Source organism: Melanaphis sacchari, unplaced genomic scaffold, assembly GCF_002803265.2.
Source record: "Melanaphis sacchari strain LSU unplaced genomic scaffold, SCAv2.0 Contig84_pilon_pilon, whole genome shotgun sequence".
Lineage (NCBI taxonomy): Eukaryota > Metazoa > Arthropoda > Insecta > Hemiptera > Aphididae > Melanaphis > Melanaphis sacchari.
The window spans coordinates 1180725-1204249 of record NW_020271599.1 but is presented as its reverse complement, the minus strand read 5'-3'; the positions used below and the strand labels follow the sequence as shown (position 1 = coordinate 1204249).

The window sequence follows — 23525 nt, the reverse complement described above, 5'->3', positions numbered from 1 at the left end:
TTACTATAGTATTAACCAGTGTTTTAAACTTAACTCTGTAACATCAAGAATTTATAAATCCTAAATAATTTTGAACTTTATGTTCTTAAAATCCATTATCAGTTTTGATGCAACAGCGATAGCCATTAATTCTTCTTGTTTTCCTCTCATATCCATGTGTTTGGTTACCAATCATCTCAACCACCGTTTGTTGCGGAACATCTATACCGTCGATGCCACTGCCGCACCATTAGCATGTACCTACAATAAATGCACATAAAAGAATCTTTTTTCTATTATGAATCTCCACACATTGGAAGCCACTTCTCGATGTTTGTTACACCAAAGGGCTAATGGTTGACGTTTCATTATTAAACCATTTTGAGTTATTATTTTATTGTAATAAACAAAAAATACACACCAGATAAACGGCAGGTTGTAACTTCGGTTCAAACCACGTCTAAAAAATAATTGTATTAAATTATTATTAAAAAAGAAAAACTATAGATCCAATTAAATTTTACTGATCTCTGTAAAATGACTAATACTATTAATATTACTATAACCTTTAATGTACGTATATCAGATATGTATTTGTCTCGCTGATTGTTTTATAACTATATATATTTATATACTAGCAAAAACTTGTTCAATTAAAAATATATATTATTTAATATTGTAATATTATATTTTCTACAAAATTGATACCCGAAATATTGTAAAAGTTTCTTCCACAAAATATTTTAAAATTTAATTTATTATTTGTTAGTATAACATAACATCTCAACTCAACTCTTTTTATTATTTTTTCAAAGTGTTACCTAAACTCCATTTATTATTATTAGGTATTATGTATCAACATCTGAAAATTATACCAACATTCTTTTAGTGAAACAATATGGTACGACTCACAGGTTATTTACTTAGTATTTCCCTCAAGCAATGTGTGCATATTGAACGCCTAAAAAGATCAAAACGTCTCAACTTTATCAAAACTTTAAGAAAAAAATACATAAAATATAAATACTTAATTTATATTCTATAGCTATAATATATCCTACAGTTAAATTATAATGTAGTAAAACAAACGTTTGTTTTGATTATAAAAATATAAAATAATTTATGTATTTCTGTGATTTTGTTAAATATTTAATTCATACAAATTGTTGTTGAACATTAATTTTAGCTCAGATTTCAACTAAAAATAATAATAATTTATGGTTTCTTTTTGTTGTATGATTAAAAAAAAAAAATGTTCTATACAGTTCTTATTAGTAGGTTTATAATGTTTAAATCTTTGATAAAAAAATAAATAAATATTGCGTAGTATGGAAACCGGTGGATAGCCATAAAATTTCTCGAAATAAATTATACGCTAAGTGTAAAAATAAAATTTACTTTAAGATCTCATTATATTAAATAATATATTTGTGATTTCAGAATTGAAATTATGTAATATAATATATTTACTATTTAGCTAGGTAAGCCATAACTATAAATGCTCATTAAAAACAGATATGTTGTACAAAAATGTAATTATTTTAATGTATACGATTTCTTTCGATCTTGTAATCAAGATATTCGGTAAATTTAATTGGTTTTCAATAAGCCTACGTATGTTAACTTACTCGTACATGTCTACGTATCCAGAATAATTATAGAAGTAATGCGTTGTCGATGTTGTCCAATATTTTAAATTGTAATATTATCTATAAATATTTATAATATATATATAATCAATTGTACCCATAATGCGATTAGGTATTAAGTTAATAAATCCAAATGATTCCTAGATTTTATCAGTATATAATTTTGCATAAGGATCGTTCCGCAAGATGTGTTTGATCCGTATCGGTTGACAAATCATTCTATTTGATTTTAAATTAATACAAATATCTAATTAAAGCGAAGAATAGAATAGGACCCAATCATTAGCACATTATATGCATTTAAAGGATATAATTCTCTAGATATATCTTCCAAAGTCCATATTATTTCATTAAACAGTACATGCCTATATAATATGTATACATATTTCATGCGTCTGTGTATAATATACTATAACCTTAAATTATTGTTATTTATTTTTATTTATTTAAATTTGTTCCGAATACTAGATATAATTTTGAAAACAGCGAACGCTATTTTATATTATAATACAAGACTACGATGATATCATAAATATTATTGTTCAAGAACATAACAATACGGTAATAATTAATGATTATTATAATACTGCATAGGGTATTATTGGGATGACACGTTCATTGCGCTGATCGTCACTAGTGGTATTAGTACAAATAATAATAGTAATTCCATGAGTGATATTGAAAATTTAAATTGTTTCCGCTCGGTGTCATACAAAAACTGTTTACCAACGTCGCGCTAATACAAAACAATCGAAAACTTTAACAATTTTATTTTGTTTACGCTTTGTGTAAAATTTTGCAAAAGCTATTAGGTTGATCTATCATCAATTCTTATCTTTGTCATCGTCATTATCACTATTACTCATTGCATAGTAATAATATAGCTACGTCGTTACTAATTATTATGTATGTGTGCGCAAGTGCACAGAACCGTTGGCGATCTGGTTTTAAGCACCCGTAGTCAGAAAAGAAAGTACAGTCAAATTCGCTTATAATGATCTTCAAGGGACCTAGATAATCTGATTGTTATACCGGGATTATAAAAAAGTAACCAAATACATTACTTGGAATAATTTTACCCGAAATATCGTTATATACGGCATCATAATAATTAAATTTTACTGTATTAATAAATTCGATTAGTTTAAAAAACATTCATTTTTATAATATACCCTTAAGTATAAATCTTCCAAAAATAATAAGAGGTCTAAATACCAAATACATTTTAGATCAATGAAAGACTATGTCCCTCACTCCCTCATACTCACCAATCGCCATTCCACTTACATTTTATATTAATAAAACCAAATAATTCTACATCATTTATATGAATTATAACATTTTATCCCAGAAAAATTATTATGAAATCATGATATTATACTAGAAATTGAATGAAAATGGTTTTTAGCAATTATCATTTACAATTTTATTTTATTTTCCGATGTAGATGGTCAATAAGTCCGATAATTTACCTATTTTGGTATGTGATCAAGATATTTAATTATTATTTAAAATAATCACGGAAATCGATGTGCTAATATTGCAAACATTACGATTCAGAATGCAAAAGAACCCGTAATGATTTACACTAATGAGCCAACTATATCTGTTATAATTTGATTTTTGTATGGATATACGTATAATTATTTTACTCGGCGATATTCATAACACGAAATAGCAACTATTACAAACATGTATAATATAAAATGCTCGTACAGTGTCAGTTCGCACATATAATGCACATATAATATGTTATATACATACACATATACGTGGGTGTCTGCAGTGTGTACACCTATAAATATCACTGTATTGTACTTGTACATTATATTATAATTCCGTATGTATGCATTTGTATGGCTGACCATTGTGTGTGATCGTTTGTCCATGAATCATGATATGGTCATCTATTTCGACGCTTAATGTGCACCCCCAATGGATTTATTAACTCAGTTCGGTCGGCAAAAAACCATTTGCGAAAGGGCAAAGAGAGCGAGGCGCGTGCGTAAATTATAAAGTTCCCCAATGTCTGTCGATACAGGCTTGTTTATTATAATCATATTATACAGGGCGATGCATTCAAAGGCAAACGAAGGATCGTGTTATCGAAAAGTCGTATGTTCGTTTTTATAATATTGTACAACTTCTAAAAATAGTTGAGATTTACTAGCAATTAAAGTACTAAAAAATTTAATTATTTATAAAAATGTTATTTTGTAGTGTGTTAAAATTAAAGAAAAAATTACTCTCAAAAATGTTACAACTTTTCGAGAAAATGAGCATATGTACGTATATTTTAAAAAACCTCTCTGTATATGTATATAACACGCAGAACAGCGTTACATTTTTGAATTCGTTTATTAATAATAAGTTTAATATTACGCACAGGCCCTTAATATAATAATATTGTTACTTGGACATTCTTTTTCGATTTAATTTTCTAATATGCGTCAAAAATAACACCCTGCGAGTTAAACATATATATATATATATATGTACACATTAATCGTTCTTTGCTATAACTATATAATATATTATATCTGCGTTTCCTGTATTACTCAGTATAAATCATTTACGCTTTGACGTTTTAAATGTTTGGATTTATTTTCACACGCGTGCCTCGTGCGGTGGGATGGAGGCGGAAGGCGCCGTGTGTATTATGATAATTGTATTAAAGTAAAATGGTCGCTGCGACTAACTCGTAAAATATTACAGTTCAGTTTTATTATATTATTTATATATATATTTTTTTTCAAGTTAATTCGTAAACTCTACGACCAATTAGACGGGAATTCATGATTATGAGTGATAAGACTTATATTATGGACATAATAGGCGGACAACAATAATAAGATATATTATAAGGCCATTTGAAAATCTGTTTTATTTTTTATGATCACATAAAATTTGAAATACTTCTTATAAATACTACAATAGAGTTGTATATGGCGTCGAGTTTATTTTAATGGTTTCCTTGTCGATTTTAAATTTCAAATGCTTTAATACAACTATACTATTATTATAATGCTGGTTAGCCAAATTATGTAGATTCGTAATTTTTATACTTTTATATTTTTATATTTTTATATTTTGCATTTTTATTTTGTCAAATCTACAAATATAGTTTACTCTTCATAGCTTCTTTACTAAGTATTGTTAATTATATATTATAAAAAAAGTGTATTGCATTTTTAATGTTTCAGTCAATAATATTTTCATGTAGATTAATAAATATTAAATTAATAATATCATATAACAACAAATATAATTATACGATAGCTTTAAGTTAATATATTTAAAAATATTAATATTTTATAAATAATAGGTAATTTTAATCGTTCTATCCTAGGGGGTTAATGAATAGTATCATATCCCGTTTCCTAGTTACACATAAAACAAGTTAGATGTTTGTATGTTACTTACACAGTTTTTATACAAATTTAATTTTTTCATCATCATTTTATACATCAATATATTAAGTATTGGTTATCACTTATCAGACGGGTATACATAAAACAGTAATTTAAAAACACTATAATTTTATATTTGCATTTGTTTGGCTAATTATAATGAATTTGGTTTGTTTGAACGAGCTGAAAGAGAATAAATTCTAGATACGCCTACTGCACATATGGTTGAACAAAAAAAAAAAAAATAAAAATAAAAATAAAAAATATGAGAATAAATAAACGATGATTTAATTCGCTAGTAGAATGAATTATGTACGTGGACCACCCTACAGCACACTAAGCCACAGACGATAAAACTGAACAACATAAAATAATATTATACGGTATTTTGCTATTACGTCATAATTCAAATATAGATTTATAAGATTATTATTCATTACTTTTAATTTATTGTTAACATGATCGACTATTAGCGTTATATAATGTAGCTGACGTAAATTAAAATAATAATATGCACTTTTATTATGTCGTTATATCCAGAGCGCGATGCTTGTTATTTTTAAAGTATTTTGTCAAAATGTACTCAGCTTGTGAATACTTAAATGGTACCCAAACAAAACGATGACATTTTTATGGTTTGTTATGGTATTTGACTGTGTTATTTATGAAAGGTCAAGCCTACGAACCCATGACTCTTCATTAAAAGGGTATAGGTACCTTAATGTATTATAAGTACACTATAATAGTGTTAGCCAACGACATAATAATATCAAAATTATTTACCACAAACATAACTATTGTCTTATATTAATTCTTCTATTCAATGAAAACTGAATCTATTTTAAATTTAATTTATCAAATATTTTTATTAAGTATATCACTGTTAGTCCATATTATGTTTTCTAAATTTATTCCAAGTAACTTAAATTTTATCTGATCTTAAGTTAAAGCGTTACGTTTATCAGGTAGTAAAATTGTGATATTCATAAAAAATAGACGAAATCTACATGTGATCTAACTCAGCCACTTTCATTAAAACTGTTTCCGATATCATATTTTTATGAAATATTTGCCCCGATAACGTTGCAATACTTCACTAACAATAATATTATATACACATCATATCATCTCTGGTCGAGAGTGATCCGCCCAGCACCTATTAAGAGTGTCGGGCATTTTTTACGTGACGATAACCATACGTTATCATTGTTATTATTTATTCCACTTGTGTCAGAAATGATTTAGATGAAATATTTTCATACAAAACACAAGACGGTCACTTGGCCAAATATACCACATGGGTAGGAGGGGGGGATTACAAAAACGAACGGACGTCAAACTCGATATAGCGCACTATATTATTGTTATATACATATACGCACACACAGCTATGTAAGCAACGCTTTTCTCCCGACGTTATTTTGAAGCGAAACTGAAAATAATCTTGGATCGAAATCGAATGAAACAAAAACATTCTCCAGAAACCTTAAATTGAAAATAAATTAGATAAGACCAGCTTTAACACTGTTCAGTCTAATGATAATATAATAACTAACTATAGAAATCTAAAACACGTGACAAGGTATTCTCGACAAAAATCCTTTACATGCCGTTGACACATATTTTATGCTATATTAGCGTGTTACATTATATCACATTTGATGCTTACAAACTTAATGATAGTATACGCTCAACGATGGGGACGAATCGATCACTTAACTGTTATCTTCGTTTATGTATTTTGGGATAACCACCTTGGTAACTACGGAATGGATTCGAACAGGGTTTTTAAAATTAAAGTTTATTAAAGGACTGCGTGTTATAAACATAATAAAATTATTCAAATTTTTCTTTATTTAAGTGGATTACGAGAATCTCTCATTTATAGATATATTAAAATAACTTTTTTCAGTTAATTTTAAAATAAAAATTACTAAAAGAATATTTAAAAAAATAACGATTTACTAGTGAACTGAGATTGAAACCAAAATATAACGATATCCTACTGTATATTTGGTCATTTCTTCCTAAGCAAAGTTAAGTATATAGTTAGCCGCTTGGTATGCATAAATGTGACACCGTAAAAAAAAAAATATCATGTAATATATAGGGTATAATATTTATTATACTTAGATAATGTTTTTAAATTATAAGTTTTGATATATGAATAATAATTATTAACATTCTCAAATCACCATAGCTCTCATAATATATGTTTTTCTACACTTATTAGTTTTTATCATAAACCTATTATCCTACAAATACGTAAGACAATAATTTAAAAACTACTCGTTCGAATTTTTGTTTTGATTTACTGTTACATAATTCACAATAAAAAGAGAGAGGGGGTTCTAATTAAAAAAAAAAGTTTATATTACCACTATAATTCACCTTTATATGTATTATGTAGTATGACAATTTTCAAGAACTTAAAAATATTGTTTTAAAGTATACTTATTTAAATATTCCAAAAATCAGATTTTGAATAATTGAATCGAAGAAAAAGTGTAGCGAGGGTATTTGGTGAATCACTTTGTATTTTATTATACATCAAAGTCAGCAACCTCGAAATTTTGACTATTGCACACGTGGTCCCTCATCGTATAAGCGCATCATGGCCCACAGTCCTCCCATCACCTACTGTAACGATGTCAATTTATTTTACACGCTTCATTACGTATTAATTTTATGTCGTTTCGAGACGTCTATTATTTAGTATACGTATATACTATACAGTATACATATATACAGGGTAATTTATATTTATTTACTTAAACGACCGTATAAAACGTTTTGTTCTTCTATAAATCGAAAACATGACTTTTACGTAAAAAACTAACAAAATAAAAGCAATGTTTGCTGACGTGATAAACCTATGTTTCAATGATAAGCAGCGAAAATAAAAAATCTAACGATGAATAATATGAGAAATTGTAATGATGTTGAGTTTCGTGTTTAATATTGGTACCGTTTTAAATAGTTTGTTAATTGTAAAACAATTAATAGACATACATACACAACCTGAAGTAGGTATATACTTTTAAAAGTTATGAGTATTCGAATGATAAACGATAAAAACGATAAAGATGTGTACAAAATATCTACTAATAATAACTACGGTTCATTAAAAATGTTTCACCATTTAAAAAGTACCATTCTCTAAATAGCGTACATTTTATACAGAGTGATTTTAATCACAGTTATACCGAAAAGCACAAATTAATATTTTAAATAAAATAGAATATAATTTTACATTTGTAATATTATTATTCTATATTAGCATAGATTTTTAAATTTTTATTTAAAGCAGAATATTTTTTCTTAGAATTTGGTGTACACAAATTTAGTTTTTAGTCATAATACAATTACCTAAAATTAAATGAAGTAAAATGAAATCGGGGTCCCCCGCAAAATGTAGGAGCAATAATCTGTTTATCATCTCTTTAAATACTTATAAAACTAATTAACTTCTCTTTAAAAACTAAAAAAATATATATATTTATGTAAATATATAATACTTTGAAATAAAAAATGAAAAATGTACACTGTCAAAAAAGTTTTGAACAATTATGATGATACTATAAAATATTTGCAAATATTTTAGCAGGGATTTTTTTTAAATAATTAGTAATTACTAATTAGTATTTATTAAACAATTGTTCTATATAATATTAATTTGTTCGGATGGTGAGTAAGGTAGTATCTATAAGACGACGGCTACGAAGATAATTTTATGACGTGATTGAAATACGAACATGTCGCACATTCGATGTATTAATTTGACTTGGATACGACACCGCAAAAAAAAATGTTAGCACAGTATTATATAATATTGTTATTTATTATATTAATAATGTTTCCATTAGATTTCAGTATAAATACTGTAAAGGTATATAATAGGTATACGCCACTGTTGCTTTTTACATCCCTTGTGCGTGTGTATTATGTTATAATATAATACAATATAATATTGTGGAAGACGAGCCATCATTGTCAGTCCATCCGTTATTTTAGATACCGATAAATTATGACTATTACGTGTGCGTCTAAATCGTAAAACGGTTCTCCAGTTACGGTTATGATTATCATTAAAACGGACGATTGTGAGCATGAATCGTTGTTGAGTTAATTTTTAATACACGGCAGACGCAGTCACACACACACACACACACAATGCAGTACATTATGTAGGTGTAACATAGAAATAATTTTGCGAGAGTTACAAATGTCGAAAAAACTCGATACTGCAAGTTCAATAATAATATTATGAACAATTTAAAGATATAATTCAAAATATATCGTTGCAATAAATACATTTTTTTTTCGTGCGCGAGAAACGGCCATCTTCAATATGAAATAATATTATGTAAAAGACTAGCGTAACGCTGCAATTATGCATCTTAAGATAGGGTGGCCATATTAAAAAAACAAAAAAAAAAAAAATTAGGATAAAAGAATAATCATAATATTTTTAAATTAATATGAATTATTATATTTTTTTTTGTTGATTTTTAACTGTAGAAAAATATAATTTTTTAAATTATTAAACATAAATATTTAGACACATAAAAACATTATTTTGAAAAACATAAAATAACATGGTTAAATTAAATTAATACTTTTTAAAATTTCTTTTAATCACGTATTTTATTATTTTAATTCGTGGCAGATCTTAGTACCATTGTCTTAATATAAAATAAAAAACCTATTTGAAATACAATTGAATTCAGTAAATTAAATATTAAAAATTGGTTGTGAAATATTGTAAAAAGTAATTTAAACTCGATTATTATTGTTTCATCCATAAGCATAACCTCTAACCCACAACACGAAAGTGTAATTGAGTATTTATCAGAAGGGCATTCGATTACAATCGAGTTAGACGTCGAACATATTATGTTATTCTAACACGAAGGCGCAATGTTTCTGTATGCAATATATTAATAATAATAATAATAATATATATATATATAGTTTGGAACCTCATCAAACGTCGATTTTCGACGCAGTCTAGCGCGGTGGGATTCGTTTTCGAACAACCACCTCACATGAATGTGAACCCAATCATGCTTTAATTCAAAAAAAAAAAAAAAATCGGTTGTGAACAGAAAAAACACAAAAACTAATACCGAACCGTACCGCAAGAATGTGCTGGATTTTATTGACTTTCGTGTCCAAGAAGAGGGGAAAACAAAAATTCGTGATTTTTTTTTTATACGCGAATTGCTCCGAATGCGAACCGTACAGTAATAATACTATAGCCTGTATAAGGTACCTATTATATAACCTTCATGTACCTACGCGGCAGACCGCGAAGTGTAACGATCGAAAGTATTGGCGGCGGCGGCGTTGTGGGTGGAAATAGTGGTGACGTTGTTAGTGTTGCTGATACTACGACTGCTGCATATTATACATTTATCGTGCTCACTGGAGTTACACTTTCTGACGAATTTCGATCAAATCCCAGATTTTCCATCCCTTCCGCCGTTGAGATCGTGGTCGCAGTTTTTGGGATTTTTCACATATTAAACCGATCAAAAAAAAAAAAGCAATTTCCCTCACTCCTTCTCTCGCCGTCTATTTCTCTACGTTATCCTTGTACTGCTCTCGCTTCTACCCATCATTCTCTCCGACGACAGCCATACTATTATTCTTCCTTTACTGGTTCGTCTCGTATCATCGTCGACCCGTAAAACCCTCCGTAGATACATCTACCGGCATATATACGTATATATTGCAGTTTCCGTCGACATTCACAAGCTCCATTTTTTTTTTTTTTTTTATCGTTGTCGCACTCTCTTGTATGGGGTACCTTTATACGACGTGAACGATAGATTGACAGACAGGTATGTATAGATGCTGTCGTCGTCGGCGAGAGATCAAACCGACCTCTCATGCGTGATATTTCGCAGTAACGTCTTTAAATTTTCGAAAAATCATCGGTCTAGACTATATGTATATACATTATCTGAAACTTTCAACATTATACATAAATATATTTAATGTAAAATATTATTAAACGATTGAAAACGGTCAATTCGATTTTTGGTATCTTTTTCTCTCCCATTATTTCGTTTTTTTTTCTACCCGTACATTTTGACTAAGTCTGTTTTAGCACAAAAGTATTTAATTTAATAATATATATAAATGTATAATATGTAAATATATAATCCATTCGCGAAATTATATAAATATTATATCATCTATATGAAAAACAATAGTTAATATCCCACGTGTTTACGTCAAACGGTTTTAATATATTCGCCTGTGTACTTACCAGCTAAATACATAAATTATACAGATGAAATATGTATCATAAACAGTTAAAATAATTTATCGATTAACATATTATATATATACTATAGATTATAGGAATTTAAAATAAATACACATATTTTAATTACAAAATTTTAAAGTTGTGATCAGTGGACACCTAACGAAATAACAAACAACAAAAAAAAACACTGATAATAAGAATGTATTACTGTATCATAACCTGCACAGCCGATAATTTCATCATCTTCTATTTTCATTAGTTATTGTTTATTGATAAGTGAAATACGTATGACTTATTTCATAGAAGTTAATAGAAATTTCATGTCTTATCGGAGTATCTCTAGTGAGGGTAATAGCTAGGCTGATAATTTAATTTCTTTTGGATATAATTGACAGTTATAAACATTATTTTTTTTATGCCGATCATGTGTCTCCTTATAGTTTAAAAAATAAAGAATCATTAAAGCGTCAGAACTCGGAAGACTAACGACCAATTTGGGTTAACGTATAGAAGATGAACGTCTTCTTGATGTAAATATCAAATTAGCTGTTTACAAAAAACCGATATTAAGTATAGCATATAATTATAATAGGTATATTTATAATAATTATGGATAACATATTACGCATTTCTGGAACCATTCCACAGGATGTTTTAAAGCCGATAAATCAGTTCTTTTACTCATAGTATTGTATAATATTATAGGCTCACGGACAAAAACGGTATGCTACATAGCTAATTATATTCTACGTAGGTCGTAGGATCAAAAAAATTTATATAATATACATAGAGAGATGATTGATTAGCAAACGTCGAAGATACATAGGCGCTTTCTAATACAGTAAATATTTAATACGTGTTAAAAAAAAATATAACGTAGTGTTATCGATGATGAATTATAATTTACAAACGTATATCGATATATGCTGACGGGTGTATTACACATGATTGTATGTTATTCGCGCACATCGAAGACAGCGAAGATACATATTTCCAACGCGTGATATATAGGCGCTCACATATTATTTTAAAATTATTATGATGTAGACGGGAATAGAGAAACAAGAAGTTTGACAATCGGACAAGTTAGTTAATTGTATCGGCTTGTTATTAGCGGTCCATTGAGCGACGTTTCAAACTGTTTGTGGTGTGTATATTGCGTTTTGTTTTCAGATAATACGCGTGTTTTTCCAACACATACATTTATCATGTAATATATAGTCATACATGTGTGTCTTGGTAGAAATGTCAAGCAAGCCAAAATGCATATTATTTTAATCGTATATTTATTCCGAGTACAAGAATTAAATATTATATAATAATATGTTTTTATTTATGCGTGCATAAAAACGTAGTTATATATTAAAATTTAACGAACTATTGGATGTAAATACTCACCAAGATTAATCTTAAGTTTTTTTTACACCTATTATATGTGTCAAACAAAACTGTGAGTATAATACGATTACTATTTCCAATGGTGATTGTATATACATTCACACTAAACGCTAATCAGATTGGCGCGTCGATCTCCCTTAAAATGAGTGAAAAAAAAATGTCAACGTGGAGCACTAAAAAAGCACAAAAAAACTCTTTAAAGAAAAAAATAGAGTGCTTGAAACCTTGGAAAAAAACGCGAGTACAAAAATATAACGTATTCACATAAATTATAACGTGATATTACCATAAATTAAAAAAAAAAAAAAATGGTTGAGAGGAAAATTAGATGGAATGAGGGAAGAAAAATACAATAATAATTGTACTCAAGTGGTTATAATAGTATAGATGTGTACATTCATCCTAAATAGGATATAAATACATATTCAAAAATATATAAATTTAAAAAAATACCTTTTATAAGTATAGTTACCATCATATTTTGATTTTTAAATGACAACCATTATAATTGCTTTTATTTAATATATTCTGATAAAGAAAATTAAAAAAATAATGATGGTCCAAATAAAAACAATAATAATAAAATTATGTCTAAAAAATACAAAAAAAAATTATTAAAAAGGTATTTTCCATTGTTATAATTGTAATATATTATGTTTGTTTTTCGCAATTAAATCTGTTGCGTTCAATATCATGATGAGTGATATAACTGTTTCAATTTGTAAAAACAAAAATATAATTTATTTACCGATCATCTTTTAAAAAATCAAAATTCCATAACCATTCCGTTAATATAACGTGAAATAGTACTATATACTTCATATAAATGTGTTGCAGATTGTTTAAGCTATAGATCATGTTTGACTAGCTTTAAAATTTAAATCTGTTGTACAGTTATCTCAGATTAGTTGGATCGTCCATTAACACATTATTTAATTATTGTATAGAAACTACTGTACATAGAATGAGCTGCCTTATTTGTCGATGTTATTTGACCAATTACAAATAAAATATTTTTTGTTCATAAATTTAAAAATTGTGATAAAAGTAAGGAGATAAAAAAAAAAGTTAAAAAGAAGGATGATTAGTATAAATCAATGTAAGAAAGTTAGAGCCTAAGAATTTAATAAAATTAATTTTCACTCGAGCTTCATGGGAGATTTATGGAGTTAAACAAAAAAATAATAATATATTGGATTTTATGATTTTTTGTTATATTATTGAATAGCATTAATATTTCACATTAGAGTATCGAGAAATAAATTAAAAGTGGGGTAGTTTATTCTGTATATAATAGATACCCTGTTAAATTTTAAATTTGAATTTTGATTACATCATAAATTCTGTAATAATAAAAATACTTTTAACATTTTTCTTTTAAATTTTAATTTATAGTTCATAAACATTTTACTTATATAATTTAGAAATTATAACACATAATTTATGACTCGAAATTTTAATAATATAAATAATAATAATAATGTTATCTAATATAACTATTTTAGTGTATATTTAAAACACAGTATAAATTATTTGATATTTTAAAGAAATTAATATCAAGTTACATTTTTATGTTTCTAAAAAATGCAAAATATTGAGTTAGGGAGTGATTTATGATCTGTAAGTGCATTGTGCATTAACAGATTGAGTAATATAGATTTACATATGATTAAAATTTAAACCTTTGAAATGAATGTTACACTCTGCTATTAAACACACTTATCGTAAACAAATTAAAAGGCATCACTTAACGGATAATCTTATAGAAATAGAAAATGCTTAAATATCATAATTCTCCAATTAAACATTTACGTATATAAAGACGAAACGATAATGGTTTCATCGCTTGGTCGTGTACAATGTACATATTTTATTCGAATGAAATTATATCTGGTCATTTTTTTTAGTTATTTGATAATAATCATGACAATAAAACCGTGAGCATCAATGGCGGTATCACACATACGTTTCCGGTATACATGTAGTCCGAATACACACAATCTCATTTCTAGCTGTCGTTATCAGTACCATAAGTTGATGAAAGAAATGTGTGGCTCATAAGTCAACGTAATCTCACCTGAAGTATTATTAAAATTAGTCCTCCGCAACATGCTAGGTATTAAAATAATGGTGTTATTTATACGTTCAATTAAATAAGTATAATAACATTTAAAATTATAAAAATCAAAATTTCAATTGATTCATTGTTAAAGGAATTGAGAGAAATGAGAATAATAATTAGTAAATTACTATATTTAGTTAGTTGATGCTGATTGTATAATATCCTTCATAACCTACAACTATATTATATTTAATTGTGTGTCATGAAGTTGGTATAAATGGTTATTATTGCGTATCGAATGTTTTTTTAAAAGATTTATGGTTTTTAGCTTTCCATCATAATAACAACATCGTAATTTTCATTCATTGTTTAACTATATTATAATATAATATTGTATTAAATTATGTGCATACAATGTGATTTTTTTGTTTAATGTATAAATTTTTTTTCCAGTCTATAAATATTTTATTGAATCGAAAAATGTCTAATGCAACTATTCAATGTTTATTTGATTATCATATTGATTTATAACTTTTTTTTTGTGTTGTAATTTAATTTTCTGAAGCACCAACAATAGTATTATTATTATTATTATTTATTTTTCTTTTTTAATGGTTATGTACATAAAAGTCAAATATTGATCCAATAATGTAAAAATATTGTAAAACTTCTGTATAATTAAGAATTTAAAAATTCAAATTCAAACAATCTATATAGAAGAATTATTGGTAAAATACGTTCCAGAGAACGTTAAACAAAAATTAAATATTTTTAATTTTGATAAATTTCACCATGAAAATAATACATCAATTAACTCAAAGAGATATGTACCTGACCATTTTGAAGTTTTATCTTTGAGATTAACTTATACATATATAATTCTGGCTATGTCCTGTGATGAGGTCAGTATATAAAAAATCATCCGTGGTCTCTGTGGTATCTTGTTTGCTTTTTTTATTTTTTTAATCGTTATAAAATTATGTTTAACACAGCGTGATTTGTAGGTATTTTAGGAACATTATTTATATTTTGTGTACTATGCTACTATGCTGTATTCAATAATATTTGATTCTGTTGCACTCTCCATTGAAGATTTTTTTTTTGAATTTTATTCTAATTCACAAAAGCCATTTGAAATAAAAAAGATAAAGGGTAAAATATAATAATATCTGCAAACTAGCTATTATTTGGTGACACACAATTCACTTGACCAAAAATTTCCAATCTGCATGATTCCTGACTGGCTGACATAACAATGACCATGCAAGACCGTTCATGACAAAACGGCAAAGCACTTTTAAAGTTTTTATTTTAATACGGTTAGGTAGCTTTTGAAATAATGGGTATCACAATTGTATCACCGTTTGCTTGTTATAAAAATCGTTCGAGCGAGAGTGACTCGACCATAATACAACGAATCAATGGTGTCCATGAAGGAGTTTAAAAGATTTTAAGTTTTTGAACGCTAACATCAGATATTAAAATAGAGTATTATTATTCGTAATATCACCGGAAAAGCGCATTTTTAGAACGATTTATCATGATTTATCGACGACTTTAAACTGCAGCAGGCACGTGCGGCGTACATATTATATGGGATTTTAAACCGAAAATAATATGGACCGGAGAAAATAACAAAATATACTATGCGTATATATTATGTCTTTCACGAGCGTTTAAACACACGTTATAACGTATTATGTGTACAATAATTCAAACAAAATATATTATACGATACACGAACCCGACGAGAACTTGAATTATATTATTTTGTAATATTTATTGGATTTTGTGTCTGTGGCGTTGCATTAGCGAAAAAATCGCCTCTGCCGCAATTCTAATACATTTTCGAGGTTAGGTTAACTATGTAACTACGCCGGCGAGAGTTAAAACAAATAATTTAAATTGTACACAGAAAATTAAAAATTAATAATTTTTTTTTGAACTCAACGAGCCAGAACATGATTTATTAGATTCCATTGCGAAAATACTATCTATAATATATCATAACGAAGTATATTCACGGTCACATTATTATTTATATTCGTAAATTGATAAAATACAACGGGACGAGACTAACTAATGAGAATATTTGTTTAAACAATTCTCGTACATAATAATTCATCACGAGTCCCTTTTATTAATGGTATATATATATATATATATATATATACATAAATATAAAATATATTGTGCGACTTGGTTAAAACTGAGCCCCCGAGCCGAAACGTCTTTATTAGAAGTGGGCATAGCGAGTTCGTATAATTCAATCACGTCAGTCGTCGACATTTTTCTTTCACAAACGCAATGTTCCTCGACGTCGTAATTGAAAGCGACTCGATATTGACGATGGTTTTTATTTCTCTTTTGTTTTCTACTTGAAGTTAATAATCAAATACTGTTATTGTATTAAATTATGTATAATATGTAAAATGACAATAAACATTTATATTGACATGGACGCCTTGGAGTTAACGGATACGCAGAGCGATCCCTTTGACTTACTGTGCATCTTGAAATATTTTTAAATATTAATTGTAAGAATACACAGTTACAAAAAAAAAAAAAAACAAAAAAAAGATGAAGTCCTTATTAATTTTTATGGTTTTTTTACTACTTTGAAATTATGGCTTATTGTAATTTATTTTTATACACTCGTACTGTAACTGAATACTTTTCTAAAATTGTTGAATGCTTATTCATTAAAAAATATACATTTATTATTATTAAATTGCATTATTTTTATCATAACATTTTTTTTTTATGGTATAGATCCTAATGTATAATAATATAGTTTTATGCTATAATAGGATGTAAAACAAATGACTTAAGCCTCTGAGTGGAACGACGGATAATATATGTTTGAGGTTCTAAAACATAAAGCATTTTGTTGTTTTCAATTTATTACCATACATAATTTATACATGTGCTACCGTAGCAGGGAAATTCTCTGAAAGTTTTATTCGACGACTGCTGGTCTAAAAATTTGATCCAGTTGGTGACATAAAAAATTAATTTTTCAAGATTCAAACATTTTTCTTTTTTTAGATAGTATACTAAAAATATTTATTTATAATTTAAAAATATGATGGAAATAAATGACTTTAAAGTCAGCTTATTAATAATTATAAAAATAAGAGCAAATTTCACATATTTTCACATATGATGTGTTATGATATAATTAAGTTAAGATTTATATGGATTTGCATATTATAATATACTCGTATATATATATTTAATTACTCACACAGTTATACAGGATTAAAAGATGTTGATGATGTGTTTTTTTTTTTTAACAAAGAAAATAATTCATAGAAAAATTGTTTAGTGTAAGTTTATAAATATATATTTTAGTGATAACGTGTGATTTGAAGAACTTTGAAAAATTAAACAGATGTATAAAGAAAAGTAATGTTTATGTGTAAATTTTTATGATGAAAGTTGTTTGTATAAACATTCATCTACGCAAATATTCATAGAAATGTTCTTTGGAAAGATGTTAGTTTATATTTTCATACTCTTTTACATCAATGTTGTTTCATTTTAAATTGATAATGAATGTATGAATAGGTACTTATAATTTGATTTGCTGTATATAGTACAATTCTATATTTTTTTATATTTTAATATTTTAATATATTGTGTCTGTATCTTGTAATCATGTAATTTGTGCAAATACGTTTTAAAATGAAACACTTCGTTTAATTATAAAAATGTTTAAAAATTATTTAAAATTTAAAATTTAAATTATTTTTTTTAAATGTTAATCATGATTAATGTTTGATTATTAATATTTATCAATGAGTCAAGAATCATAATATTTCTGAAAATTTTAACTTAACTTGTTTCTTAGATTTATTTTCAAGTTTTTCGATACATTAGTGCAAATTTACATTCAATCTAAACATAAATTCTATTCAAAGATAAGATAAAACTATATGATATTATATTACCGCATATAAGGTCAAATAATTCACTAATGTTTATCTCCATTTACCTCTAAACGTTCGTTTCAGTGTAAAGACTAAAAATTTTAATCAAGGGTCAAAATTTCTAGCAAATGCATACTTTTTTTTAGTAAATCATAGAACATTGAAATTAAATTACAAATTTGTTTCAAATTTCCCTGATGTCAAATAAGAAAATTTATTTAGCTAATTTATGCATATATATTATACATAGTTTATATTGCTATTTTGCTAATTTAGAGTTTTAGGTGCTAGTTATAAAAATATTTTTATTTAATAAAAAAAATAATCAATACAACTTCAATAAAATATATGAATATGAGGACGAAAACATACATTTTGATTTTTAAATAGTAGATGCGTTATCGGTTATTATTACTGATATCATTGAACAATTCTAATAATTTGGTTTAAGGATTCATTTTATTTACATGTTCCAGAGTAGAACCAAGTACCCACAGTTTCGTATTACCTACTACTGTATTCTATAATTAAATTTAAAAATTGTAAAATTAAAACTATTAAAATAATTTTATAACGAAATTTTAAAATTTGTTGTGCATATTTATCAATTTTTAGTACAATTTTTGGCACTAATTTTGGTGTTTTAAGTGTATATTAAATATAATTTTTTAGTGTTTTCATTCCTAAGACCTAGTTATAATATTGAACAATTAAAGTGTTTTAAGTATTTTTAACATTTTATTGTTTTTGGACTGAATGCTATTATATACTTCACAATATTCCGTTTTATCCGTTTGATCCATAGCTTTACAGTATCGTATGTACGTTACAATACATAGTATTTCGTGGTATTGAACCTCACGTACAACATTGACATTAAAGTAAAACTAATTTTTTTTACTTTTTAATTGGAATAAATCAAAACGAACTTAGGTTATAAAATAAATGTCATCTTATATTTTCAAAAATATAGTCAGAAAAAATTATTGATAGACAAACTGGACGGCAAGATGTTCTACATACTGATATTGTAAAATATTAATATTGTAATATGATAATAATACTGCAAGTGGATCTATATTGGACACAATGTGTTGTAAAACACATACAGTACGATTATCATAGACCATATATCATAATATTATATAATCTACCATAACTAAATGTCCAAAACTCGTCAAACTATTTGCACCTTTCAACAGCTGCATTGTAAATCGTTATAATAGGACATTGGGAATCATTTCATCCTCGTTGTAAGTCATTATCAAAAAAAAAAAAAAAAATCAAACATTTTATTTTGTTTTTCATTAAAATTTAACCATTAGTATATTATAGGACCTGTATTAAAATATTATATTATGCAACGTAGAATTTTTATTATGTTATATTATTACTATGACTACGAGAAGCTCTGTAAAGATATTATGTAAATTGCTCACCGTTATCACAGTCTTCCTATTATGTCCGCCGTTGACGTTTTAAAATATAATGTAGGCCTTCAATATTGTCATCGTAGTCGGAAGCCCATAACAGCGGCGCGCCGAATATATTGGATCTAAATAATTAATGCCATCAGTCAACGAGTTTGAAAATGAAAAATGGTTTATCCATTTGTAATTATGTGCCCGTAATATTCGCGTTCGTATTAAATCTCCGTGTAAAAACGTGTAGTCATATTGTTAGCGGTAAACTGATAGTGTTGTGTATTATACAGATAAAAACAATTTAAAGTATATTTTTATCAACCTATTTAAATTTAAATGCTATTTGAGATAAATGATCTAGACAATTTCTTGTGTGGAGTATTTTAATTTATTTTTTACCTACTCAGTATAGTCGGGAGTGCAGGGATACTCTTACACCATTGCCTTTAACTTGTTTATTCGATTTTATTTTAAATTAATTTCGATTATTTTAACTTTACTTCGTAATGTTTTACTGTAGTTGTTACAATTGTAGCAGAAATTGCAAATGCAATTCAAATATTTTATCTATTATTTAGATAATTGATGGATCATCTCTGTACAGCAGTGTAATTTAGGTGGGACTTGGCGAAAAAAATAAAAATTCAATTTCGACTCACCCCACCCCGCAATATGTGTTAAAGAACAAAAAAAAAAAAAATACGTACAAACACTGTACTTTGAGCAGAATTTAGTTTATTACATAAAATCAACCATGATTAAATTTCACGTGTTTGCAGGCTACGGCAACGTGACTCCGCGGACGCTACTGGGCAAACTGGCTACCATATTGTACGCGATAGTGGGCATGCCGTTGTTTCTGTTGTACCTCTCCAACATTGGTGACATACTGGCCAAGAGCTTCAAGTGGATATATGCGAAATGCTGTCTGTGCCGGAATTGCAAGAAACGCCGAAAGCGCATGTTGGCCATACAGCGAAAGGAACAGTGGAAGGTATACCAGATGCCTGTATAACAGGAGACGGCGCAATGCCAATAAATAATAATAATAATAATAATAATATTATACATGAAATATAACAAAAATAATAATAAATATTATAATATACCGGCGGTGGTCTACTGTACTGTCGATAGTAAATCAAAAATGACGTTGATGTATCGCCTTCGCGCGAACGGCACTTAATCTTTAAATCGGTAGTAGGCAGCGCGGGGACTAGGGTAACGGATGGTCCGGTCTCTCCTCTTCCCGTCGTGTAACCACATCACAATAACATACCTACTATGTTATTATTATTTTTTTTTTCTTCACATTTGCGCAATAACAGCGGTTATTTACTATGTTTAGAACGTTGACTTTTGTGTTTTGTGAAATACTTATACGATTTATTAATAATATAATAACGTGCCTTGATGGTTTTACGATGAAAATTGTATTTGAATATAAGTAGCGAGGTATAGTATTTTTTTCGTGTTAGTGACAACGTTGACGACTACCACTTATAATAGTATACGAGTATGCGTGGAGATAAAAACCTACTTCAGAAGAAACTATTTTCTAGCGCTGAAATAATCATTCTGTATTTTTTATTATAATCCACGTCGTCTATCTTATGTCACTGTGTATATGAATAATATATAATATTATATTATTAGAGTACTGTTATAGGATTCAAATTTTTTTTTTTTTTCAAAGCCCCGGTGACATAACCCGCACCACTATTCATTTATTGTATATACCGTCGTTTAATAATACGAGTAATAGTAATAATAATAATAATAATAATAATAATAATAATATTTTACAGATGGATATGCGAGACTTCAAACTGAACACCGGCGTACTTACCGAGGGAGAAGAGAGCGACGACGAGGGCACGACCGACGGAAGTTCCTCGTTAAGCTTCAACGACACGCAAGAGGTTACCGTGCCCATCATTTTGTGTCTAACCATTATGGTCGGGTAAGCGAACGTGGTGATAGTGACGATATAATAATAATATTATATTATTACGACATGCGATGATAACGTGGATTTACGGGTTAGAAACTCGTTAAGTATATTTTAAACGGGACTTAAAATTATACTAAAATATTTTATTTTGGTAAAATATTTTTAAAAAAAAGGGGAAAAAACATAGTTTGACACTACGATTTCACGCTTTTCGATAGACGAATAAGAATATTGATAATCAACACGTACTTAAAGAATTTAAATTATGAAAAATAATTAAAACATTTGTATCATAATTTCTATTTTTAAACGTATGTAAACATTTTAATTTTAATAGGTCTTCATGTCAGTAAACTCGAATCATAAATTAATTTTAGTATAAGTATATAAGATAAATATATAATATTCATAAATGTAATTACCTAAATAAACCATCTCTATTGAGTCAATGAAGCGTAAGTATAATAAAACTGGTTAATATTTTCTACCTAATTGTAATCAAAATCATATCGTAAAACGTAATCGCTATGATACTGCATAGTTAAAATACATATTTAAATATATTATTAAAATCACCACGTTTTATTAAGCGTGGATAAAACATAAAATGCTGGAAATACTTAACGGACAATAGAATATAATTATTTAATTATATACCTGCTGAACCTCGAAGATTTTTGAATGTATTTCTTACGACAGAAATGTCTTGACAAAAACGCATGTCATAATAATATGGTTCGCTTAGACGATTGTCTTTAATTTTGAGACTTTCATTTTCGTTACAAACACAATTTAATGTGGGGAAATTTTATTTTATTTCTCAAGTGGTATTTTTTATTATACGTTTTGTGTAAAAAAAAAAAGAGTAAATCCCTACTGTATTAAAATTTTTATAACGTTTTAAATATTAAAACCTATACAGTATTGAATATTGCGTCAATTGTTATATGGTTATAAATCGCAATATTTCGACTTTCGAGAAAGAAAAACGGAAGATTTAAAGAACTATAAGTTATCTTTAAATTCACTTAACATTATTTTAGATTCTAAAGTGTATGTTTAATGTAGGTACTTTTCTGTTTCTTTCAGCTCCACCAGTCATTTTAAAAACGAACTTATTACCTGTATGATGAGACTTGCCAATATCGATCCCTTGTTTATTATTTAATCTACCTAGTCTTTATTCTTTATTTGTTCTTACTTACAATTTTATATTTTCTCTTATCAATATGATATAAACTTAAGTTATTTTATTTGTGGCTAGTTATGCCAGAGATATAATATGTATCCCTGACAGCTTTTTACAAAGATAATTCAAAAATAATGCAGACAATTCATTAAAATTGTAGGTATGTAGATAAAGTACCTAATAGATAAATAGATAAACTTTTATTATCTATCTAAATTAAAATATATTATAAAAATTTTACATTTGTATTA

The 23525-nt window shown here is 27.2% G+C and overlaps 1 protein-coding gene across 1 annotated transcript in view; it reads left to right on the top strand.

The window, feature by feature from the left end:
* LOC112602198 (TWiK family of potassium channels protein 7-like) overlaps positions 1–23525 on the top strand; it is an 85125-nt gene that overhangs the window by 38465 nt on the left and 23135 nt on the right. The window contains exons 2-3 of the mRNA XM_025350155.1: positions 20911–21125; positions 21940–22094. Of these exons, the coding sequence (XP_025205940.1) occupies positions 20911–21125; positions 21940–22094 (370 nt within the window). The remainder of the gene's footprint in view (positions 1–20910; positions 21126–21939; positions 22095–23525) is intronic.